This window comes from Haemaphysalis longicornis, unplaced genomic scaffold, assembly GCF_048455015.1.
Source record: "Haemaphysalis longicornis isolate Haplotype H1 unplaced genomic scaffold, Haemaphysalis longicornis Haplotype H1 scaffold_10, whole genome shotgun sequence".
Classification (NCBI taxonomy): Eukaryota; Metazoa; Arthropoda; class Arachnida; order Ixodida; family Ixodidae; genus Haemaphysalis; species Haemaphysalis longicornis.
Genome location: NW_027526204.1, coordinates 67653250 through 67679996, shown reverse-complemented (window position 1 = coordinate 67679996; position 26747 = coordinate 67653250). Strand labels below are relative to the sequence as shown.

Sequence of the window (26747 nt, the reverse complement as noted above, 5' to 3'; positions counted from 1 at the left end):
CGCATCGGGCGCGAATCCCCGCAGACCAGCTCGGCGATAGGCAGGTACGCTACACCTGCTCTTCTTCTCCGTAGTGGAAACAGAAGGGCTTGTAGTACGGAGTGCTCTGCAGGTCACTCCTCCGACGGCCTGGTTGCGTCAGGCAGGGAGCGCTGCAACGTATCACCCCCAGGGTACATTGCAGTGCGATGGTGGCGAGTGTTGGAGCGGTGCAGTAAGCAGCTTGCTGCACGGCTGAGGCATACGAGACTCGTGGGTTACCCTGCCGCGACGCGTCACTTCGTTCCGGTGCCCGCACAGCTTAGCTTACCTCCTTCTTCACAATTTCCGCAATGGACACGGAAGCCGGGGACACAGGTTCCTGCTGCAGTGTTTAGAGCTCCTCGCGGACACTTTGCCTTACCAGCTCGTGGAGCCAAGGTCTTGCGTTTTCGGTTATGCAGGGGAGAAGACGTCTTGCTCGCGGTTGTAGTGCCGGGAACATTGGTAAAGTGCCCTGTCAATTGTTGCAGCCTCCTATACGAATTTCGCAACCGTTCTCGGGGGACTCCGTGTCAGCCCGGCGAAGATGTCTTGCTTGACGTCACGCATGAGGTGCCGGACGTTTCTGTTTTCCGTCATTGCGGGACCTGTGCGCACAAAAAGAGGGGCCATACCCTCGGCGTACAGCCTCCCAAATGTTTAATAATACAGAGGTAGCGACGACCGACCGGCATGTCAGCGCCTTATCGCTGTGCTCAGCAGTGAAATAGGCGAGAGTACGCGCACGCGCATAGGGCTATCTGCTGTATGAGTGTCGTCTGCTGCGCTGTTTCCTTGAGAGTGGTACAAGCCCTGCCACTGCATCTGAATGACTATGTGCCCGACGCTGCTTAGCTACCTTTGGCGGTAGCGAAACAGGCTGGTAAGATAAGAAAAACGGGGGGTGTGTTGCCCTGAGAAGAACAGCGATGCATACGACGCTTCTATGACAGAAAGTTCCACGCGCGTGGGCGTACCCTCGCCTATTTTGCCGGTGAACACCATGATAAGGTGCTGACATGCCGATCGGTCATCGCTCCCGCTAGATTAATAAAAATTTGGGAGGCTTTGCATGGTGGAGCTCTCGTTCTGGCGCTGATTTCTTGCTTGAAGGGTAGCTTCAGCCTTTTCCTTACGGTGGCTGCTCGTGAAAGTCGCTAGTAAGCGCTGACAAAACTCCTCCCATGACGAAAATTCAGATTCATCGTTCTCAACCCATGTTTGCACGCCTTCGTCGAGAGGGTAGCACACCTGTCGCCGTTTACGGTCATTGGCCCAGCCGTTGAACGGGGTGGCTCGTTCGAAGTGCTCCAAACCATTCTTGCACGTCTTCGTAAGGCTCGCCGTAGAAGACTTTTGGTGTACGCGGCTGTTGCACCGCGTGCTGGAGAGGGCGTCAGTGAGGTTCGCGTTCACAGTGCCGGCGTTGCATCCTGTTATCTTGGTTGTCCGATCAAGTAGGAGGCCGCACTCCGCCGGCAGTCAAAGTAGGCGAAGGCTGGTCCGCCTGTGAATGGGTGACACTACGCAGGGAAACGACCTTGATCACAACGGTTTCTATAGAAACCATTGTCAATCGCCCAGTTGCGGACGGCAAGTGCGGTCGCAATGCAGAAAAACATGCATGAAACGGTAGACACGTGTGCGTGCGAGCAATCTGGTATCCAACGCGACGCGTTAAAATTTTAACAGGTTGATTGCGAGCGGCCGCGGCTGAACTGAGGTGTCTTCCAGGCAATGTAGTGCCGCGAAACGTTGCTTCTGGCAGGCAAACCGGTTCAAGGGGCGTGATACGCATGCGTAGACGGGCTATTTTCGCCAATGTGTTTCGCCCTCCACCCGCAGTACGTGGAGCAACGCAGGTATATTGCCAAAATCGCTAGCGAGGAAGAAAGTTGCACTTGGAGGGGCGGAACGTATCAAGATATGTCGCGCAACAGTAAACCATCATAACGTTGCAGGTGCGCCTTTATTTGGTTTATAACCACCGTAATCACAGAAGCGTAGAATCTAGGCTCCAGTAGAACAGCGATGTGCAGGAATACTCAATTAAACAGTACAGCCTTTGCATTTCCGTAACCCTAAAAAATGCGCAGGTATCCTTGTATCTTCCTCGCTGTGTAAAAGGGAGGCGTCTGCATGCTTGTTACGGCGAAAGCCTCAAGTGCGCATTGTGCAAAAGCTGTAGTTCTAGTTTGAGTAGTACAGTCAAATTTTGTCAATACGTGCCAGTTCAATGCGGGAGTGCGGTTTAAACGTATACACTGGCGAAAATTCCCCTTCCATCCCCTATTGAACCGTATGTTCTGGCATGTTGCTGAAGCCGTTGACGCTATTTTATTTATTGTTATCGTGCTATTTTATTTCTTATTCTACACGCACAGGCACAAAATCGGCAAAATATCACGTGTGAAGACGTTCGATGTTCGAGCTGCGACACACGCACGACACTCGCCAGCGATATAGTGACGTTACAACGTGGCCACAATGACGTATTTTTTGCTCATGCAGTGGTTGCCGATTGGAGGGTAAAAAAGCATGGCCTTCGAGGTTAGCCTCCGGAGGCCCTGTTCTCAACTGCATAAATTCACGGTGAATTTGCCATGTTTTTTGTGGAAGCAAAACGTAAAGAAAATGTGACGTGATGCACGTATAGCTATGACGACATGGAGTGTGATTTGACGCTTAGCTTATAGACATCACAGCCAAACTATCAAATATTACCCATAAAAGATACAAAAATACTGGGCATGCACCATAAAAATAATGACGGCTGCTTCGGTCGGCGAGAAAAACGCATTTCTTCAGGTAAACATTGGCGCCAACGGCATAAGGCGATCAAGTAACGTTTATATGAAAGAGAGCGAAATGCGGGTGTTAAGCTAAAGAACATAACAAAATCTTTTCTTACCGTACCAATTTATTTCTTTCAAACGCTTTTAGTAACATAGTTGAGGTCCTTGATTCAATGCAAGCTTTGTTTAGTTATCACCTCCCCGCCCGTCAACGCCGCAACGCAATCGTCTGCTGCTATGCTACAAGTGTATGGCGTGATAAGAGAAAAAAAAAAAAACGGCCACGACCAGCGGTTGTATGACGTGGTAAGGGCAGCAAAATTACACACTCGATAACGTCAGAACGTACCGATGCCACCGATTCACTTATTCGTCAAACTCAAGCTCAATCAGTGCAGTAACGAATAAAACAGTCACTTTCGTTTATTATTTTTCTCTTGAGTTCAATAATGTGACCCACCGGCTTAGTAGAAGGAGTGGCAACAAATGACGTGAGTGGGGTTCTCTTTGTCATTGAGAGGCTTTTACGGCCCTCTCATGTTGTCCTTACTCCAAAGAGATAATTCTGATTTTATTGCCGGACATAAAAAAAATATACGCAACGTTATTTCAATGCCCGCGATCCCTCACCTGGAAACAGAAGGTTATTATTTCGTTCGGTAAGCAGATTTTAACTGCGCGTCATGCGAAACTATGCCTGCTCCAAATTCAGGCGAATTTCAGTGTGGCGAAGGTGGGCAAAAACTTTTTCCGTATTTCAGGGCGGCAAGATCCGCCATTTTTACAAGGTTTTACGTAACATCACGCCATTTTATCGCAGGCTGAAGTTGTCAGTATGTGACCTAAGCATTGCTGTCAACTATTTAAATTGCGTCGCGTCTTCTCAGCCAATCGCAGAGGAGGCGTGCCATACAAGCCCTATTTTACTTGAATAGGAAAGGCATGCCTAAGGTGTCATGTCGGCTGCATTTCGTCTAGTTTTCCATTGCCCGCGAGGAATTATGCGCTTTCAGTAGAGAGAAATAGGGCAAAATTTAAAGCTGGGGCTCGTAAAAACCATGAAACGTCAAAATGACGACCGCCTACACGACCACTTTGTCAACCTGAAGCTCGTGACCGAAATTAAAAGCCCCCCCCCAAAAATACTTCTGGCGAATTCACAGTTCACGGTAAATTTGGTACGTCGCGAATAAGGCCCCGGAAGCGTGAAAAAGCTGCCAATGGGGGTCGGAATTTGTTGACGGCATCGATTACAATCTAATCCAGTTTATGAAGCAGCCGCGCCGAAGAGAACTTTTTTCTTAATTCCGCCAGTGTGTTTGAGGCCGTTATGCGATCATTACGCCGTTTGCGGTCGTCATGCCGTCATCGCGGCAAAGTCACCACGGCGGCAAGTGAAACTATCAAGTGTTTTGCTGCCACCCGCCAATAAAGCCTGTCCGAGTGCGTGCGCTTGATAGCAATGTTCCGTAGTTTATTTCCGGCGAGTAGGTGGCCCATAAACTGGCATTGGTGGTTAATTCCTACATCGTTTAGTGGGTACCTAAACGTCTTTCCCGGCCGACTACGTATTGATGGGCTTTGACTGTAGTTCTTTTTTTTTTCATAAAAAAAATACGACTACGGTAAATAGTAAATAATACATTACTGCTGTTATCGCATTTAATATTTCGGGATCTTTCCAGAACCTCCGCAATTCCCTACCATTGCACTATCTCCGAACTATGCCAGAGGTACAATACAAGTTTCCGGTCCTTCACAGTACCAGCGCAATGCCCACGACTGCACTATCTCCGAACACTGCAAGAAGTACAATGAAAGTTTCCGGTGTCACAGTACCAGTGCAATGCCTTACCCTGCAATATCTCCGAACGCTGCCACAGGTACCATATAAGCAGGTCCTCCTTTCCTCGTGCCACGTACCTACTTCGGGATTCTCCAGGAAGCGCGAGTTTTCAGCAGCGAATGTTCCTGATTTACAAAATTCACAAAGCTATAAACTGGATATTTAACATACAACTTGTAGACTAGTGCGTACCGCGTGACACCTGAACCCGACGGCATGCGAATAGAGAAGCTTAGGCGGTGTAGTATTTAGGAAGCCTGACAAAGACATTTCTGCACAAGACGGAAAGACACTAACCAAGAGACGCAAATACCACGTAGAAATAAACAGGTCGTCGATAAGTGTCACCAGGTTTTCGCCTTGAAAACATGGAAGCACATTTAGGTGCATCAAGCAATATCTAGTAGTGGTTAGAATGCATTCATGTTATTTGGGGGAAATTTTGCACCTCTTTTCAGCTGCTCTCACTCTTTTATTTTTCCAATCCTTTTCCTGCAGTGAAAGGTAGCAACGCCATATTGGTATCTGGTGAACCATCTTGTTCTTCGCGCTTTATTCTCTTCTACCTGATACATAAAATTCAGCTTTTCAACATCTTGCTACATGCCATGTATCCCACCATATACCCTGCCACATGTAAATCCTGCCCCCAATCAGGCAGCCTGTACCACATTGTATGGGAGTGCCAGGAATCCCCTTCCCACCCGCTGAACCCCAACCCTAACTATGAGCAGTGGGTGGAGCTGTTGACCTTCCACACGAGCGACTATTGATGGAGAGGGCACGGATGGCCAGCATAGCCCAAGGCATCCAGGACTAAGGAAGCCTCCCACCGTGCGGGTGCCCTAACATCAGCACCTGGTCTCCAATAAAGTTTATTCATCATCATAATTAGCTTTTGCTACTTTTCAAACAAACTTCTGCGCTTGAGTCCAACTAAGCGATGTCGTTGCAAATCCTTCTTGTTGTCCAAAGTCGGACGCACAAAATAGCCGTCGGACGGACGGAGAAAATAGCACACATTTTATTTCGCAGATTTTCAAAGAGCGATGGCTTGCGAGGACAACAAAAAGGCGGTAAAATGCCGTGAACAACCTCCCCCGGAGCATGAACAGCCTCCCTACAATCCGAACAGTCAGCGGTGCCGGTGAGTTCCTTGATAGTTCAATAAAAAAATCATGTTATTCAAATGGTGATAGCTCAAAAACAAATTGTTGTGTCGGAATTAGAATCCGCTGGAGATGTTGTGCTGTATATAAACTAAAATAAAAAAAATATACAAAATTACAGTGGGTAATTTTGATCCTCATAAAACTTGCTTATTCAGGGTGTTCCTGCAAGTACTAGCTCACAAGTTAATCGTAAACACACGCATTCTCAGAAACACATGGGGTTCAAGCTGAGTGACGTCCTAAACCTAACTTCTGTTCCCAAAATAAAAATTGGCTGAACGCGTTAGCAGTTTTGATATCGCTACATTGAAAGCTTCGCTTGAAATTAAGATTCACTGTAGCATGCTTGACATTTGGTGCCAGAAGTTCAGGGATACATGGGAATCAATTGCGTGCAAATCCACCGGATGTATGTTAAGAAGGAGGAGGGTCAAAATAACATTCTACAGTGTTTGCGCTTGTCATAAATAAAACAGCAATGATTATAAGCGATGTATTTGCGGGAATGATATTTTGATATAGAAAGACTGTGCGATGACCGCAACACCATTTCGTGCCATTATAATTCCTTAGGTTTAGGCCACCTGCTTCACTATCTTTTTAACATAAAAAGCATGATGCTCTTTCTCACAACGAAGGTAAATGTTTTAAAGTTTGAAGGACTTAAAGGCACAGTTAAGACCGTATTGCTTACAGTTATGAATTCTGAATGTGCCAGAGAGGCTCTTGTCCGGATTATGAACATGACTAAATTAAGTGAAGATACCTCCTTGCATTGTATGCCAATACGTCATAGGTTTAACTCATCAATTTTTTTCATCCCCATCAGATTATACAACACCAGTTAGATTATACTATCCCAATGAATGTTTTAGAAAAACAAGACGTCGAGTGTTTTCCTCCAACACTCAGAGAAAGCGGCGAATGGCAACCGGCTTTTGGTTTGGGTGCTCCGCACTGTCTTTGAGAAGCCAGGCTCCCAACAAAATTACGTTTAGAACAATCTCTGGTGGCCTGCGTTCGATTGATGGATTTGGTGTTGCTTTTATAATCGACTTGAGAAAATCAAGGGGCGGATGCTTATAATAACTTCTAGTGAGGCAGAGATAATGAGATCTGGCGAACAGCTCGCAAAATGAAGATTAAGAGTAAGGGTCTCATACTAAAAGTAAAACAAATTGCCACTTTAACGCACCGAAGCAATATTGATGCTATTAGGCGAGCCGTAGGGGTGGGCAACGAATCAATTTTGATTACCTAGATAAGGATATTTAGCAACAGAATCAAGGTACACGGGCGTTTTCTGTTTTCGCGCCCATCTGAAACGCAGCCATCATAGGCGGGATTGAACCCACGTCCTTGCAGTCAGAAGCACAACGCCTTAGCCACAGTCTTAGGGTAACCTAGCTGAACTTGCTGGGTATAAAAGGGTCCATGAATACAAAACATACATTTACGTTTTTGGGTTGATTAGGTGTTTCATAATGACCCCAGCGCTTGTATTGCAGAAAAGGATTCTCTATTAACTGCGAAATCGGACCATTTAGGCCAAGATTTGACGTGTCCCCCTAAATCGTGTATTCCATGACGTCAGAAAGGACGCCTGCAAAGCAGGTACTTCATACGAATGTAAAGTATGGTGACTGGGGCTGAAGCGGACGACTAAACGTGTTCTGTTGCTTAGTTTACCGTGCATCCTCTCAATGGCACTACGATCTCGCCTGGAGCCGCTGTTCGCACTCCCTTTGTTTTGGATCAAATTTGGACCTGAAGTTGTTGGTTAGGTTAACTAGTAATCGGTTCGTAAAACATTCGGTGAGCTCGTCAAGGAGAGTCACACAAGACAATGTTGCCTAAGCCAGTTGGCCAGCGTAAGATCAACGCGCCGGGCAGCTGTGCAGCTGTAACCGGCATATTGCGCACAGAACGCACTTGTGCTTCTGTACTTTCGAGTGCGTTCGTGACTTCCATTGTTCATCCCACCATTCGAACTGCTATAAATAGAGATGCATTAAATGCAAGCGCTACTCGCCCTTTCTGCAAGCTTGTAAGCCCTGCCCATCTGGCTTTTGCTTTTCCCTGCCTCAACCAATGGCACAGCTGTTGATATTACATCATAAGGTCTAGTGTGGGAAATGAGTTAGCGGGTCGCATTTCTATTCTCTTTTTTGCTAATTATATAGCTTATTTCAGTCAAGATTGCGTTAAAAGTGGGGTCAGCGTTATTCTAACAAGGCAATCTTTTGAAAGAAAAAAACTTGCATTTTGTCTTCGTGGCCCGTGTAAAACCACCAAGAGGAATTACTCCGTAATCGGAAAGAGTGCCTCGCAAATATTGATGCAATGATGAACTATGCAATGTACGTATAAAAGAATAAACAATTGGTGACGCTTGCACTGAGTCGCGCAAGGCTTGAGCCATAGCGAAGCTAGATGATTTGTTTCTATGCAATCACTGAACGCCAAACCGGTAAGCAATGCATTAGGTTTGAATTTGTGTATTTACATAATCCGCCGTCGCTTTTTCACTGTGGTAGTAGTACTCATCGCCATATTAAGCTATATCGTCGAGTTCGCCCTGTATGACTAGCGGGATGGGATCATATTCTCTACAGGCTTTCACATTTCTCCCAACGTGGAACGCTTCAGCACGAGCCAGAAATGGAGGCGATTGGCTTCGCGAACTGGGCGTCTGTAGCGCGAGCTGTCTTGTGCTCAACTATTAAGGCGCGGACGCACGTGAACTGTTCTCTTGGTAATGTTTTGCAAGCACCCCGTGGAAGCCTGAAGTCGATGCGTGCTCCTCGTAAAGCGGGTACTCACGAGCCATGAAAAACGGCGCGAGTAACTGTGACCTGGGGCTTTCTGATGGCGTCGAACACATTACACCGGGCAAAGTCAGCTCCGCTCCTAAAAGTACGTAGCCTACGTAGCTGCACCAACATTGCCTTCCCGCTACCGGGAGGCTAGCGGGAGGCACGTGCAGTGGTTTCTGACTCCGCAGTGCTTAAAATACGATGGATGTTTGATAAGGTGCCGCAATGTGTTGTCACGCGTCACCCAGCTGTTCAAAGAACGCTCTGATCAACGAACGCTCGCGTCAAGAGAAGAGAAAGGGAGGGCGCGGCAGTCTCTGTTTTCGGAAATCTTCGACCAGGTTAAGCTCGCAGTGCAAAGGCTCACCCAACGGTCGAATTTTGCTGCGAAGAACTTGGCAAGCCCAGCTGGATTACGTATTTCCATAACTTCAACACAGTCAAACAAAGTGCGAGGAGTCATGCATCCATAATAACTCGTGATTTTACCGAGCAACACACAGCATGGGGCCATCTCAGGGGCAACAAAAAAGGGAAATTTCACCATGCCAGACGAGGTAATAGCTTGCATTTGTGCAATACACCAGACACTCCCACCCGTATCGAAAATACTGTCTCTCAAGCTGCTACTCCCGATCTTACTTCAACACATGGAGTTCAAGATCCAACATAGAATGCCTCTTCGAAACGCTGGGCAGTGACCATTACCTGATTCAGTTGCAGAGTTTGCACTATCACATTGAATCACCAAAGATCGGCAATGCCCGGCATAACTGATTGGCGGAAATTCCGCGAACGAGCACAAGGCAGTCCCATCCAAGAAATGGAAGAATGGGCACAGAGAATCTAGAAATTACCCAAAAACAAACGAAAAAATTCTCTCTCACGCGAGATTGCACCGCTGCAGATGCTCACCTCCTGCATCTGTGACAGGCCCGAAGGGGGCTAATTAAGCGATGGAAAAAGCCCAAAATATCGAACAATACGTCTCAAAAGAGCTAAACTAACCAAGGAAGCAGCAGACTATGCTACAACTCTAAGCCAACAAAACAGTTCAATTTTTTACGCAATCCTAGTGTGCACTGGGTACCCGTACACTGTGGCATTTCCTTCGATCCGTCATGGGAAACAAGGAATCAAAATCACCTAAAGCGCATCAATTAAGCCTACCTGTTCATACCTATCCGGGAACACTTCGAAACAAACAAAAGTATTGGAAAGACAACACCCAACCTACGCTTCGTCTCTGATCGAACAATGGCGCCCTTAACCCCGAGCTGGATGTCCTTTTTACCCTTGCCGAAATTTTAAGGCACCACGTGCAACCTCTTAAGACGTACTACACCTGGAAAGCGCAAAATTGTGAATAAGCTCCTTCACAATCTCGACTCTGAAGCCATAAAAGCCCTTCACGAATACATAAATAATAATTTCTTAAAGGGATAAACCCCTCTTCAGGGAAAAATGCCGATTTAACATTAATATCTAATCCTGCAAAGCCGTTAAAAACACCGAACTTAAGACCCATATCAACAACATCCTGCGTAGGAAAATTATTTCAACATAAAGTCCAAAATCGTCTCTCCTCATTCATTGAAGGAGCATTTTCCGAGCACCATGTATGTGTTTCCCCACAATTCTCCACTCAGGACGCACTCATTCAAATTAAAGAAGACATTCTTGAGCGGCTTTCCAAGAACCATAAAAGCTGCATCGTGGCTCTACACTTAAAAGGTGCTTTTGATAACATCAGTCACCACGCTATCCTTCAGGGCCTTTCATCAATTCATTGGGGGCAGAGTGTCTACAATTACGTTGCTGCAGTCTCTACGAAACGCACTGCGACCATTGGAATTGCTCATTGTCGGTCTGCCCCTGTCAAGATGATCACTCATGGTACCTGTTATATTCGTGTATTCCACTGTACTACGAAGCGAGAGGCGGCAAGCGGGGCCGCCTGTGCCCGCCACTGCTCCGCTTCTCGGGCGCGGGGCAAACGAGGGAGAGGGCTCTTGTAAACAATAAATGCTCCCCCGATTTCGAGCGTGGGAAGCCAGTCGTCCCTACACCAGCAGTGCGTCTGCTCCTTCTTCGCGGCGCTCAGCGCTGCCGCCCGGTCCGGGCGCCTTCGTAACGTCCTTACTTCTGGGGTTTCCCCTGAGACGATCATAACAGTTCTGGCGACGAGGGTAAATTCAGTTTTTGTGCAGGTCATTGCACGTACTTCGTTCGTGTTCAACCATTGCCACCGAAGGTGCCTTGGAACCTTTTCACGGTGAAGGGGCGGCGTGAACGGAGTACCTGGAGCTCGCTAAAATTTTCTTCGACGCCAGCAACACTCCGGACGCAAAGAAAAGATCGGTGTTCCTGACCTGCTGCGGACCCGCAACCTACTCGCTGCTGCGGAGCCTGCTTACTCCGAAGTCTCCCGACTAAGAGCCGATAGACGAGATATTCACCGTGCTGTCGAGCCACTACATGCCCAAGCCCTCCGTCGTGGTGTCACGCTTCAAATTCAACAGTCGCACCCGCCAACCTGGAGAAGCTGTCAGGGACTACATCGCAGCCTTGAAAAAGCTTTCTTCAGAATGTGAGTACGGCACTTTCCTACCGGACACGCTTCGTGACCGACTCGTTTGCGGCATACCTGACGCAACAATGCAACGCCGCCTGCTCGAAGAACAGAATTTAACGTTTGACTCTGCTGTGAAACTCCTCGTTGCAATGGAGACCGCGAAGAATGACTCAAGCATGTTGATGGGAAAACCGAGCATGGAGGAGACCCAGGAAATTCATGTCGTGAAGAGGGCGACGGTGCAACGGCAGATAACTTGCTACCGCTGTGGAGATCCGCACTACGCAAATGCTTCCAAGCATGCTAAGGCACGATGTGGCGCATGCAGTAAGGTGGGGCATCTAGCCAAAGTATGCCGTTCAAAGAAAGCGTTTGACGATGAGAGCAAAAATCACTTGAACAAAGGATTCAAGAAAAGATTACATCCAGTGGATGCTGTAGGGAGCGCGGAAATTCCTTCGTCTTGTCGGACACCGACATACGAAACGTGGTCAATGGAAAGTTCCGGAACCGTTCCGCCATTTTTCGCAATTGTTGAAGTAGCCGGAAAATCGCTTCGAATGGAGCTCGACACGGGGGCCAGCGTCTCCATCATGGGAGAGAAAGCGTTTCATGGGCGCTTTCCTGAGCTAACAATAGAGCCCTCGGACATTGTTCTGAGACGCTACTGGGGAAAAGTAACACCTGTCAAGGGTAAAGTTACCGTTCTGGTACAGTTTAGCAACCGGAAAGCGACTTTGCCGCCGTTTCTCGCCCCTGACCAGTGCCATACACTCCTAGGAAGGAACTGGATTAGTGCTCTCGATCTATACCTCACCGAAGTTCCGTCCATCAAGTCACTTTCTAGCGTGGACGAGCTGCTTTCGCGCTACAAGAGCGTGTTCTCCGAAAGTCGTTGGAACCCTCAAGGGAGTGAAAGCCAAGCTATTCGTTAAGGAAGGTGCAGTTCCAAAGTTTTTGAAGCCCCGCACGATTCCGTTCGCACTTCAGGACAGGGTTGCAGAAAAGCTGGAAAAAATGCAACGCGAAGAAGTACTCGTACCTGTCAGAACGCCTGAATGGGCGGCCCCGATCGTTCCAGTTGCGAAGGAAGACGGCAGTATTCGCGTGTGCGGAGATTTCAAGCTGACGATTAATCCTGTCGCGGTGCTAGAAAAGTACCCAGTGCCGAGAGTCCAGGACCTGTGGGCCAAGCTTTCCGGAGGTCAGAAGTTTACGAGGCTTGATTTGAAGGATGCGTACCAACAAGTGGAGCTGGACGAAGAATCGCAGACGCTTTGCACGATCAACACGCCGCAAGGTCTTTTTAAACACCAGGCGTCCCTTCGGCGTTTCCTCGGCTCCAGCCATTTTTCAGAGAGAAATGGAGAACTTGCTGCAGGCCTTGCCTCACGTCGCCGCGTATTTCGACGACATCATTGTGACCGGAAAGAACGACGCCGAGCACTTCACAAATGTGAGCCGTGTCCTGCAACGACTCGAAGATGCAGTCCTGAAGCTTAAGCTAGAAAAATGCACTTTCCTCGCCAACGAGGTGGAGTACCTCGGACACGTCATCGACGCAGAGGGCCTGCGCCCAACACCGAAGAAGGTTGAGGCCGTCTTGAAGGGGCCAAGTCCCGGGGACGTCCGACAGCTGCAAAGCTACGTGGGGCTCATCAACTTTTACAGGCGTTTTCTACCAGACCTGTCATCAGTACTCCGACAGTTGTTCATGCTGCTCGTGAAAGACGCACTGCTGGTGTAGAGACGACTGGCTTCCCACGCTCGAAATCGGGGGAGCGTTTATTGTTTACAAGAGCCCTCTCCCTCGTTTGCCCCGCGCCCGAGAAGCGGAGCAGTGGCGGGCACAGGCGGCCCCGTTTGCAGCCCCTCGCTTTGTAGTACAGTGGAATACACGAATATAACAGTACCCCACAGGGCTCAGTCATCTGGCCACTCTTTTAAACCTTGCCAAGAAGGACCTCCCACCATTATTGCGAGATATTCCCTACCTTTTTCACGCCATCTACGGCGATGATCTACCCTTATGGACCCCTACAGGATCCATGTAGGAACGACAAGAAGCACTTAAAGCCGCTATAGAGAAGGCGCAAAAATACCTTCGAGAACGAGGTCTTGAATGTGCCTAGAGAAATGGGGACTTCTGACACTTAGTGCTGGCACCCTCAAACGAAATAAGTTCACCATACCTGACCCGAACTTGTTCATAAATGAGCGACCCGTCCCAAATGTGCCGCACTTGAGAATTCTTGGGCTTGTTCTCCCCAAAAATGGTTCGGGGCTCCACACAATCGCTCCTCTCCAGAAAACTGTGAACCAGCTGCCGCACATAATTCAGCGCATCGCACATCGTCGGTACGCTCAAAATAATACAAGGAGTCCTTCTAAGTAGAATCACCTATACAACCCCGTACTTAGCCCTTAAAACGAATGAAAAAGCCAGATTTAATATAAATATTCACAAAACCGCCAAGATTTCACTCGGGCTGCCCTCGCAGACGTCGATATCCAAAGTACTACAATTAGCCGTACACAACAGTTGGGAGGGATTACTGGAAGCGCATTACACCTATCAGATAAAGCGCTTCAGTAAAACGATGGCGGATCGCGCTACTCTTCACCGATTTGGTTATATGACTCCACCGGGTAAAGATCAGAAAACAAGCACACCTTTAAAGATCCGGCCACAGGTACGAGTGGCCCCATCACCACGAAATATGCATCCGCAGTTCCACAAGGCCAGAAGAATAACCCGAGAACGAGCCATGTTCGCGTAATATACAAACCACCTCAATTCCTGTTATGTAGACGCATCCCCTTATCCGCACCACCCCGGCCACGTAACCTGTGCAGTGAATGGACGCGGCCACTAAATCCCATCCTGCATAATCAATACCACAGCATTAGATACTCTTCAAGGAGACGCGATAGCCGACACCATCACCCCTACGGAAAACCAAATCCCCATACTCACTGACTCTCCGGCAACTTGCAGAATTTACATAGAAGGTCATATTTCTAAAACGGCACTTCGTCTTCTTTTACCGAGATTTAGCATTCCCGAAATTTATATAGCTTCGGTGCCACAACACTAATCCCTTGAGGCGAATGAGGCGGATCACGCCGCCACCCGCACTTATATACTCGTAGCCATTTCTCTCACGGGGCAGTCACCACCACTTCCACCTAACCCGCAATCTCTCTTGCGCTACAAAGATATCTTGGCGGAATACCGACAAAGACGGCGTATTTTCCCATTCCACATCACCAACTCGCAAGGAATGAAGCAACAACGATTATACTACTTCAAACAGATATCCATACCGGACCTTTCTTGCCATTTATCCGGCAGGCTATCAAGCCACCTGCAACTACTGCACAGCGCCCTGTACCCTGTACCATCAGGTGTTGGGGTGCCAAAGCATACCGGACCTGCAAACAACCGCCAACCCCTCCATACAACAGTGGGTGGCGCGGTTGACTAGCAACAACCCTACCTTTCAGCTTGACGTGGTGCAGAGTCCGCGCAGCCAGCCACAGCGAGGGATCCCGGACTATGGATCCCCTACACCTTGCGAGTACCTTCCCAACTGCACCTATTGTTGCAATAAAGATTTTAGCTACCAACATTCATTACAAAATACGTGACCTCACTCACGAAGAGTTCAAGGTACACCCGATATGAACACCTGCTCACACATATGGAGCGGCCGGAAACCAGTCGGCGCATAATGATGCCCGGGAGAGTTTACACAATCCTCCCAAGGTTCTCGCGTCCATTCAGGAGCCTGACCCACAACACGCATGCAAACTGAACTGGAAGCATGCATACCTTAGAATTAAGAACGTACACTGGCAACGGCTTGCCGACGCTTCACCACCTGGTTTTGTTGCTCCTCTGCAGTGTCTGCCAACACGAGCGGAAATTTTCGCCAAAGAATTCTACGCTGACTCGCCGTACACTCCGGACGTCCTTGGAGAAGACGTCATCCCACCTTTCCCAACTCATGTGGGCATGTTCGGCTTATTTAACTCACCGAGGCCAGTTTCTCACAACGCAAGTGCGCCCTACGTCTGCTGAAGAACACACCCAACATGTCACAGACAACCCCCAAATGTTACAGCAAATTACGGAATTCGGTCTAAAACCGGTTTCTTTAAAAGTAGTTTGATGGCGGATCGTCACCCTCTCTCTAGGTGTATTTTAAGGCACACCCTTTGTGGCTCCCGAACGGCTCCTTTTAGATACCCGATTGATCATCGTATCAGAGTGTCCTCGCCACTATTTTAACTGTGAGTACGGCCCCCCTATTGGCGCAAGAAGAGATAACGTGCTATGTTAACGTTCACCGTGGAATGAAAAGTTTCACATGAAACATCTTCCCCTACTTTTTTCCCCCATATGCCACAACAGGGCCTATTGGCCTCCTTGTATTAAACTTATCCATTCCATTCCATTATTCATTTATTTTCTTTCCCCGGGTTGCCGCCATCGCCAACAGCACGCAGGACGCGGAAACAAAATCGGGGAATTGAGACTACGTCAGCGCTAGTGAGGGTTCTGGGATAACCACCCGTGAGCCATTCAGTCGTGGTATTTGTCTTTTGGCTGCCTCGCACCTCCATGCCATGCCTAACAAAAACTACGAAAAGGCCAGCTGATGATCTAGGTATTTGCATGACGCGAAGTGCCTGCAAAACTCGGAAGCAATTCGCGCTTTTCTGTTGCCCTCTGTGTGCCAGAAAGTAGAGCAATACGAACTTTGGCCGTAAAAAAAAAAAACTTCTGCGTTGGTGTGTTTCACACAGTTGGTGTCTTCCCCCACAACATCCGGAAATGCAAAGTTGGCTCCCGAACATTTTTTTATCCACACTGTTTATCGTATCTGTTGTTCTTTTCAGGCTTACCATAGATGAATGGGTCTGCCGCGAAGAGTCACTTGGCCAGCCGTGCTCTGTTCCTCTCAGCAGGGCGAAAGCAGCGTACTCAAAAGTTCGAGAAACAATGGCGTTGCTCATGGGCTGCGACTACAAGCCGTCTTCAGCTTCTTCTTTGGCACCCCAAGGGTTTTTACTGTGCCTAATCACTTTCTATTCTCTTCGCTGGATGCATGCTTTATGATAAATAAACAGAAAACTTCGCTTCCCCTCGAATTATGGACACTGGGATAGCACATTTGTTTTACGCTTCCACTGTAAAGCCTTTTTAACACTTGAACAAAAAATAAAACTTTGTCTACCCAGTGGATCTGCAGTGGATCTGCAGTTGTCTTGTGTCGGCTCAAACGCCTATAGGCGAACGTCGCCAGGGTACGGCAGTGCCATCGCCACCCAAATTCTTCGATTCGCGCTAAATAACCGGCAGCTACCCGTCAGCGGCAAGTTCCTCCCACCGCTCTCGCTGGCTTGAGAGGAATGGAAAACCGCTCTACGAAGCCACTGCGCCCTTCATCGGAGGGTCAGGGAACTGCTTCGTGCGAGGCCGCTGGCAGTGAGACCAGTGTGCCTGTAATCGTTGTCCTGGGAACCTGCTCTTATCCCTGCGTGACGCACGACCTACCGTAGACTTATGACAAGGCTCGGCCTTAAACAGCTCAGCTGGTAAAACAGTGCAGCGCTAAGCTGACAAAGAATAAAAAACAAGACATTGCAAGTAGTTTTTTATTTTCTTTCCTTGTTCAAATATTCTTATTCTATTTAGCGCCACACCTTTGGATCCAATTATAATATTTTTTATTTCGTTCTCTCTCTGTTCCAAGCTTAGTGCCGGTTTTGTTAAATCGTGGCTAACACATTCGAAATCGGTGTGGCTGCTTCGTTCACACAGAGGCAAGTTCAAGTGAATTGTTACAGTCCATGGGATTACGATTTTTGCACTGCCTCTTCTTGCAATACTTTTCCGCTTCGGTTTGTATGAACACCAAAGAAGCTTGGACGCCCGAAAGTTGTAAAGTATGCACACCCTCTATTGGTTTGAGAAAATAAACAGATTGTGTCGTGTATAGGTTGCAAGTTTATAAATGTTCATACGCATTTTCTCTGGGGAATCCAGTGTTTTTTTGAAGCACTTTCTTGAAGACCCTAATAAAGTGCGTACATTTTCTTTCTTCAGCGTCAGTCATTCGATTTGGGCAGAGGTCCATCATGGCCGGTATTCTGTGCAACAAAATTCAGCGTTTATCTCAACGAAATCTTTTCGGATCGAATAAAGAGGATATGGCAGTCTCGCTATCTCTCATTGGGCGCTCTAATTGCGTCGCACAAATTTGATGGGGGTGTGTCGCATCCGATATCACTGCGTGACCCCACTGCGTGACCCCACTGCGTTACCCCACGCGTGACCCCACAGGGGCGACCGCAGAGATTATTTTCGGGTAGACACATTGCCGACTGGGACCAGTACACAGATGAGGACGCTTGGAGAGGTTATGAATAAACGTGTATTCTCAAAGACTTCACCACGCAGACACTCATTGGTTTGATTGATTGTGAGATTTAGCCGTAGTGGAGGGTGCCAGATTTGGCACCGCAATGGAGGGTGCAAGAGGGCTCAACTGAGCTAAGACGGTTCGCTCAATTCAAATCTTCCCGCGTTCGCAGCTGTCTTGGGCTGACTGTTGGAGCGTTCTCTAAAATTATGCGAGAAGCAGCGATGCGGACGCCTTTTGGTTTGTGTTTGCGCCGAGCTCGCTTATCTGCGACACCTTTCCAACCATTAGTTTTTGTTTGACATGTAGAAAGCAATTCAACATGCCTTCCTAACTGTAATGGCGGCGTGTGCCGCTAATGAATGAACGACTAGGCAACTTGAGTGCACACCAAAACCAAAAACCATTTATTCCAACATGCGCATGTTTGTATACCTAAACAAAACTGGCGCCACCAGTGGCACTGATCGCGGAACCGAAACCAAATTACTACACATTCCCTTTCTTAAAAACAGGTACATGGATTAGTAACATAGTTCGTTAGTACGTGAGTACACATGCACAAATAAAATACAAAAATACAAGCTGTTCAATGCACAAAGCTATATACTAATACAAGCAAGATCACATTATTTACAAAATAAATCCACCATTCTGGGTATGCATAAGTTCCATTCGCTGCAGCACAACTTCGCGCACTACACGGTGTAGCCATAGCGCTCTGGCCGTCGTCTCCTTCTCGGTGGTTGCGCCCTGCGTTGCGGTGTGACTGCTCCTGGAGACCTGGATGACTGCGTAGCATCAGGCGACGTGGGCGCCTGCACAGCTGAAGGAGACCTGGGCGCCTGCACAGCAGCAGGAGTAGCAGCTGAAGTCCTCGTGGGATACTCTGGGGTAGGGCCCTCACATGCAGGCGGAGACCCACCTTCACTAGCTCTATTGCTTCTTCCCCAAGTATAAAGGGCAGCAGAGGCTCGTGGCACCTTTGAGAACTTCGATGCATTCCACGTTTTGCCGTCATCATGGCGGAAAGAGGATGGTCCCTTCCTTATGATCGCTTCTCTTATGCGGCTGAATTCCAGGTCGCCCTTAAATCTTATTGTGGGTTTCTTGACTCTGATGAAGCCTCCAACGTGAACTCTGGTTTCCCTTGCAGCCCTCCGAGCGTCCGTGTATCGTTTTCTGTCCTGATGGTTTTGCTTCATTCGCTCACGTAAACGACGGAGTTCAAAGTAAGGATCATCAAAGAAGGTGACCGACGGATGCCCGACGACATCTAACCCAGTTCTTGGCAGCCGCCCATGCAGCGGAAGAACTGGAGCCCTTGCCGTTGTACCATGCGGTGTGCATCGGTAAATACCAAGGTATTCTGTTACCGCCCGGATCAAGGGTCGCCTGTCAAGAACCGCTACTTGAATGAAGCTTTTTAATACTCTGTTAAAGCACTCCACTCGGCCATTTGCTTGTGGATAGTACACTAATGAATGTTTCACTTGGAAGCCACGATATCGCAGAAATGCCTCAAACCCCCGAGATGCAAATTGTGGACCGTTATCGCAAACAACCTCTTCTGGGTAGCCTTCGTGTACAAGCACGGTCACTATGAAGCGTATTACTGTGCTGGTTGTTGTTTTGCTGCAGAAGTGCACTTCGAGCCATTTGTAATATTATTCGACAAGCGCGATCGCATACCTGCAATTCTAGGGCGCCCTCTCGAATAGGCCCACAGTGCCCACGCCTTGTTTGAGCCCCGACTGCTCTATAAAGGGGCCCGGATGCAAGAGTGTAGCTCGCCCCTTGACGCTCTTCTCTACTTCCTGGCATATGCTACACCTGTGGAAACCTTGCTCGACTTTGCGGTCCATGGCTCACCACCAATATTTTTCTCGCAGCCGCGCTTTTGTTCGCACCACTCTGGGATGAGCCTCTTGCGCTGAGGCGATTACCAGCTGCGTAAGCGATGTGGGAACCACAAGCCGTTCGCCGCGCAAGATCAGATTGCCTACCCCAAAACGGTCGTCAAGTACTTTGAAGAACGGCTGAGGATCGGCCGATAAGGATTTGTGTGCCGGCCACGAAGGTTGCACACGGATTTTGCTTTGTTACAGTGTGCTATCTTGTGACTGGGACTGCTCAAACTGATCTCTGGTAATGCAAGAAGGAATTTGGAGAACTGATGCCATTTTATCTAACAGCGATTCTTTTTCCTGAAAGGGAGACGCGGGTAAGCGTGATAGTGCGTTCGCCACTTGATTTAGGGGCCCCTTGTGGTACTCGACAGTGTAATTGTACCATAGCCGGCGTTGCATCCATCGCGATACCCGCATGGGGCGTCTTCCTGTCCCTCTAGTTGAAAGCAATGCCACCAAGGCTTGGTGATCAGTGAGCAACGTGAACTGGCGCCCCCATAGGTACACAATCCACCGCTCACACGCCCAAACATAGGCAAGCGGTTCGCGATCTCCTACTGAATATTTTCTGTCAGCTGGCGAGAGGACTCTAGACGTGTAAGTTACAGTGTGTAGTTCATGTTCATTTACCTGCTGTAGGACAGCTCCAAGCCCGTACTCTGATGCATCAGTGGACACTAGAAATGGAAAAGATGCATCGAAAATTCTCAGTATAGTGCTAGATGCCAGCGCGTCTTTGGCCTTTCTGAAACTAGCGTCTGTTTCTTCAGAACAAACGAATCGCTGCCCCTGTCTTGGCAGAACACGTATTGGTTCGACCAATCCCAGAAATGGTCTAAGGCTGGCTGGGTCAGTGGGTGCTGGAGTGACTCGCATGGAAGCAACGTTTTCCCTCAAGGGCCTAATATCGTTTGCGGTTATCCTGTGGGCCAAAAACGCAAGCTCCGGCACATCGATGACGCATTTTATGTTAACTTTGAGAACTGACTCTTTAATGCGCCCCATCACTGCGGTAAGATTCGTCATGTGCTCTTCTCAGCCCTCCCGAACACAATGATGTCATCGATATAGAACAGGACGTCGCTGCAACCCTGAAGCATTTTCGACATCATACTTTGAAAAGCAGATGGTGCTGAAGCGAGCCCAAAACACACGCGCTTAAAACGAAAGAGGCCGTCGAGTGTTATAAATGCCTGTAAATCGTGGCTCTCGGGTTGAAGAATTACCTGATGGTAAGCGGACGCGAGGTCCAGCTTAGAAAAGTGTGTTTCGCCCATTAGACTGTACAATAGCTTCTCGGGTACCGCGGGGTCGCAGCGCAGCGCAAGAGAGAAAGTACCAGCGTGGCAGGCTTTCGGAGCCGAACTGCCCGTGCCGTGCTGGCGCACCAAGCACGCGCCGCTCATTTTTTTTATTCTCGTCTTTCATAGCCGGCGCCAAGGCGTCGGCTAAGAGCGCTAACCAGAGGGCTGTACAAGATCTTCGGTATGAGGGGGTGGCGGCAGGAGGAAGAAAGCTATCGGTTACGACGGCTTTGTTTACTTGTCGCCATCCTTCTTTTCAACGACGACAATGGCGGACACCCATTCCGATGCCTCTAATCACTCTATCATGTCCATTGTTTCTAAACGGCGGAGTCCTTCTGAAACTAGTGGCTGCCGTGAGAGGGGAAGCCGCCTCAGGTTTGAAGCCACTGGTTGAACTGCTGATCGCGTTTTGACGCGGTGCAAAAAACCCTTCGCGATGCCAAGTCCTGGATCATAAATAGCCCCAAACTCCTCAACTAGTTCTGCTGGAAGGTGAATGGGTTGTTCCCCTTCCGTGTTGACGAAGGAGTGCTCCGTTCGAGCGCTAGTACGCACCGCTCTCGTTTCAAGGCACTGTAGTGACGGACCATCAATCTTCAGACCGAGCGCCTCAATTGCATCAATACCCAAAAGCGGGGTTCTTTGCTCAACTACATAAAAAGAAGAACTGCTGTGCAGTTATTGTTCGCAAAGTTATTGTACACACTAGAATTGATTTCTTCGAACAATCCAGTACTCTAATTTGGGGAGCTGAAAGCGCGTGTCCTTCAAAATGCTGCCTAAACCGGTCGTTCGTCCAAATTGAAAATGATCACCCAGAATCTACGAGGAAAGTTAACTTCATTCGAACAACTTCTACTGTTATATAGATTGCGAGACGAGTGGATGTCGTCACAGCCAGAATGCTCAATACTTCTACAGTTGGCGAATTTTTGCCATATAGCTCATGAACTGGAGTGGCATCTCGGTTGCAACCGAGCAAAAATGACCCATAATAACGCAGCCATGACACCGCTTGTTTTTGGTGGGGCAGCAGAATGAAGCAGCGTTGTGCCGAGGTCAACCACAGCGGTCACAATGCGCCTCTTGGCTGCGTGAACGCTTCGAGGGGCCGGCGTAAGAATGTACGAGCGGCTCGGTGATTTCCCGAGAATGTATGCGCTGAACTTATGCAGTAGAAACTTTGTTGGAAGTCATTGGTTGCCGGTTCAAACTGCGTCGCTATCAGTACAGCTCGAGCGAACCAGAGACAAGACCCTTCAAGAAGCAACCGCTCGCGAAAGTTCCGAGATAATACACCCGCAACGAACTGTTCATGCAGGGAATCTTCTTAGGAGAAGAGAACGTAGCAGAAAACTCACGTAACGCGGTGACGTACTCATTGATTCCTTCACCGACTTGCTGTATGCGCCCACGAAAACGGTGCCGTTTGACCGCAACAATGTTGTCGTCAAGTGCGCATGCAGCGCTGCGACAGCGATATCGTACGACGACGCTTCATGCTTTGTCTGAGTAGTGTCCTTGCTAGCTCACGATTCTGTGTCAGTGGTTGATTGCTCACCGAGCTTAGCGTTGGCCGAAGATGGAAGCGGCAGAGTGTGAAATATGCGCTGGCCTTTGACGCGGAGGCTGTGGAGTAGATGAGCCTTGTGGCTGTCCGGCACACAGTCCGAAGCACCAGATGCGAGCAGGAAATTCTCGAACATGCGGGTTCATTGAGGCCAGGCCACCGCAGGGGGGCCAGGCATGGGCAGGAAAGGGGAGTTGGGGCCAGTCTGGAAACACTCATGGCGTGAAAGCGTTGGGGAAAACCACAAAAACCACGCCCCCTTCTAAAAGAGCATCCTCGTCGCCAATGTAATGGCGGCGTGTGCCGCCGATGAATGAACGACTAGACAACTTGAGTGCACATCGGAACAAAAGACCCTTCATTCCAGCATGCGTATGCTTATATACCTAGACACCACTTGCGCCACCAGCGGCAGTGATCACGGAAACCAAACCAAATATACAAAAATAAATAAGGAAACACTGATAGTATTGATTAAGAACTTACGGTTTGCACCAAATATGCCTGTGATTTTTTACGCTCAACCATGGGGACTTGTAATGCCAATAAAGAGGTTTTTGTGGTTTCAAACGATGTTACCTTTACATAATTAATGTTTAAGCATTTTTCAACCGCTGTTTTTTGGCCTAACTTTTCAATCGAGACGCATACATAAGGACGGACTGGAAGACTCTCTTTAAGGTGGCCGCGGTTTTTTGCATGTGCACTCATTGAAGGCAGGCAATTGGTGCTTTTCACCGCAATCGTGTGACCTGGAGGCCCAAACAAACCGGAGTCGATTATTCCAATACCAGCGTCAGCAAAGTGCCGGCTATGCTTCCATCTCGTATTTTGGGGAATGTATTCGATTCAGGCATTCAAATTCTCGTCTTAGCCTTTCTGAAGCAACCATCAGAGCGGAATGCAATCACGTTTTGCGTTACTTCAAGCTAGGCTACGCCTGTTTCGGCGCACTCTGATAGTTTGTGTAGGCCATATGGGAAAATGAGAAGCCGGAAAGGAACACCGGGCGCATATTGCATCAGCTAATGCAACATCACCGGACGTTCTGGATGTCTGCAACGCGCCACGAAGTATGCGTGCGAAGTATCCTCCCAAACATGTACGCACGCACATAGATGCACGGCCACACACACCCGTACTCACGCACACACGTGCACACGCCCACGGCTGTGCTTCTAAAAAAAGCCGGATACATGGGGATATCCTTCTCACAGTTGAAGTAATATAGCAAGAAAACTCTTCCTTGCGACGCGTTCACAACGCGTGTGCCTCGTGGGGTTCAATAAGACTCTTTAAACCTGGCCCTCTATTGAATACTAACTACCCCTTTCAGGCAATGGAAGCCCCTTTTTTATATAAGGACGGCATTAGAATACGTGTTCTGATTGACTGGTTCAATCCCACGAGTACCTAAAGCCCACAGAACATTAGCTTGTCTCATTGACCTCCACTACGTACTGCTCTGTGCCGGTTACAGAGTAGGGGTATCCTCGCAAACATGTACGCACGCACATAGATGCACGGCCACACACGCCCGCACTCACGCACACACGTGCACACGCCCACTGCTGTGCTTCTAAAAAAAGCCGGATACATGGGGATATCCTTCTGAGCTCGATGTAATAAGAACTGAAAAAGGGTCTCTAATTGGTTCTGAGAAGGCAATTGCTGAGAATATTTTTTATGTTATTTATTGAAACCTCTACGTCTACGCTAACAGTGCCAGCATTCGCGGGGTGAAAACCTATGCCTCAGCTATCACCGCTGTTGGCAATGCGAACACCCAGCGTTACCTTTATCGCTCGGTAATCTGAAGGAAATTATTGCACGACGTGACGTCAATAAGCGGACGCAAAAAATGAGATAGGTCAATAAAAAAGGGCATTTTAGAGCCTAACTGAGATTCGAAATGCCAAAGGCACAGTGCACTTTTAGAGCATGACGGCATTACAAAGGTAATCTCGGGCATTGGCGATGTGCGAGTCCCTGGAAACTTGAATACTGCATGTGCAATCGATTTCCGGAACTCCTGAAAATGTGGCCGTGTGAGCGCCATGGCAGATCCTTTCTGCACCTTGCCTGTAACGCTGCTGTTTTTTCAAGATATATGTGCGGGATATAAGTTATCACTTGAGTGCCGGCTCAGGGTATGGCTGTGAATGCCGTTGCGTGAGATGAGGAACTCTATGGCGTCACGCAGACGCGCCGTCATACTGGTTGTTGAGTTCCGCCGACACGCGTATTAATGCTGCACGCTACATAGAGACGGAAGTTTGCAGGAGCGAGCGGAAGATTGTCGCGTAGGTCCTGGGAGGCAACATGACTTTTTCAGTGTACGGGCGCTTTCTGGTAATTGGAGATGAATTATTATCCTCGGCCATCATTGAGTTATTGCACAACGTAACCAAGCTTTGTACAACTTTTATGCTCACTTCAATTACTTGTACCATTTAACTGACCGGGCAGTTGGAAAATATTCCTCTTTAGGCTTTTGTACGATTTCCTTGCTAGGCTCATTCTAAAAACCAGGGCATTATAATGAAACATGCAGAAAAAAAACTGCTCGTGCTTGTTAGGCCACTTGCTTTCACCCCCCGTAAGCATCTGTCGCGGATCCCGCTCTATCTTTGCTGTTTTACCACTTTGCGAGGAAGGCCTGTGGCGGTTGTTGAGAACGGCCTGGACTGGAGACGTGCTGTTAAGTTCAAGCACCTCAGCTAATCAATAAAGGCCGCTGGCAGGTCAGTGATTGTTTTATATACTTAGTGTGCCTTCCCTGTGTTTTTGCAAAAAATGTTTACCCTTTCAGCTTTTTTGGGCCAAGGCCACGATGTCGAGTTTTTATGCGCACAAGGAGCGGAGAGGCTCACCTTCGCCGTCTTGCGGGCAGAAGGGCGATATTTTTAAAAGAGTCCTTAAAGGGTCGTTGTAGTCTTTCGTGCGAGCGTGTCGTAAAAACCGAATGGCGCAGAGGACGCCTAGTCACACCGGCGGAATGTCTCTATAGTTTACTTCATAAGCTTTATGAGGCACTGCGGAGGGTCCATTGTTGTCAACAGTCTGCCTACTGAAGGTATTGCTGTTATTGCTTTAAAAACCGCTTTAAAGATCTTTAAAAGACCGTACAAAATTATTATGCAATATATGCAATGGTTTGGCTGTGCTCAGCAAGCAGGATGTAAATTATGTTGGCCTGATTTAAAACATTTCATTTTTTCAGACTATCGTGGCGCTGGCCGGTGTAAAGGTTGGTTGTATACCTATCTGCTGAGGACAGCCCCACCCTATATCCACAGAAAAACACTCCTAGTCAATGATTGCTTTCTTGGTACAAACACTTGAGATGTGCAAACTCGAACTACTTCCATGACGTACGCGCACGCACTCGCAGAGCAGCAGCAGCATGGTAGCTTCTAAAGGACAATCGCACAACTTAATCGGTGGTATTATCCCAGATAAAGTATTGTTTTTCTCTTTGCGCTCACACGAACTATATGCATTTCCTCTTTATTAGATGCTCCTGACGAACAAGAATGCACGCCTATGGCAATCGCTGGCTGCTGCTTTTTATATAGAAACACGCTATGGAAACCAACCCGAGTTAAGACCAGACCACGACGGGCATTTCAACAACACAGCGTTTGAGGCAGCCTGCAGGTATACGACTTGACGAGTATCAAGTTTCAATCTATTCATCATTTATCGTGTGCGCTCTCTAAATGATAATGGCGACCCTGTTGGGGTTACCGCATACATGTGTTGTTTAGACAAGCAGCTTCTGCCAAAATTAAATGACAGAACTGACAGCCCTCAAAATAGGTTACAGATTCGTTTGTAGTCCCATCGCTATATTTGCGTGTTTCTATTTTTGTTTAGAACACGCGTTGGTAGAAGGCCTACCCTAGTTTCTGGGCAGCAAATCGGCAGTGGGATAAAGCAAAATACTCAATAGGCTAATGCAGGGTCTGCGCGTTTAAACGGACTAAAAGCACAACAGTACAGGCAATGTTTCAAATTACGTTATATTCGGTCCATAGAGAGAAACCTCAAGGAAGCTCATACAGATACGTTGCGTTGGAATAAGATAACAACAAAACGGGTGAAGTTTGAGGAGACGTCTACAGTGGTCGCCTAGAATCCAACACCTGGTGCTGCTGCGCATGAGGCACTGCGTGGTATTCGTGGATCTGACAAATGTTTGGTATGGAGGGAAAATGCCTTAACTGTTCTTGGGTGAACAACGTCCGTGAACGTTGAAGACATGACGCGGTGCAAAATTTTCCGCTGCCCGCCATTACGCC

The 26747-nt window shown here is 48.2% G+C and overlaps 1 protein-coding gene across 2 annotated transcripts in view; it reads left to right on the top strand.

Annotated features, from left to right (window-relative positions):
* Positions 1 to 16476, top strand: part of LOC144158667 (uncharacterized) — a 39598-nt gene extending 23122 nt beyond the window's left edge. Inside the window, exons 4-5 of one of the 2 annotated variants that reach the window (XM_077689699.1) lie at positions 5698 to 5809; positions 16131 to 16476. In XM_077689699.1, the coding sequence (XP_077545825.1) occupies positions 5698 to 5809; positions 16131 to 16350 (332 nt within the window). In that variant the 3' untranslated portion in view covers positions 16351 to 16476. The remainder of the gene's footprint in view (positions 1 to 5697; positions 5810 to 16130) is intronic. The other variant, XM_077689700.1, reaches the window with a different exon arrangement.
* Positions 16477 to 26747: the final 10271 nt, after the last annotated feature.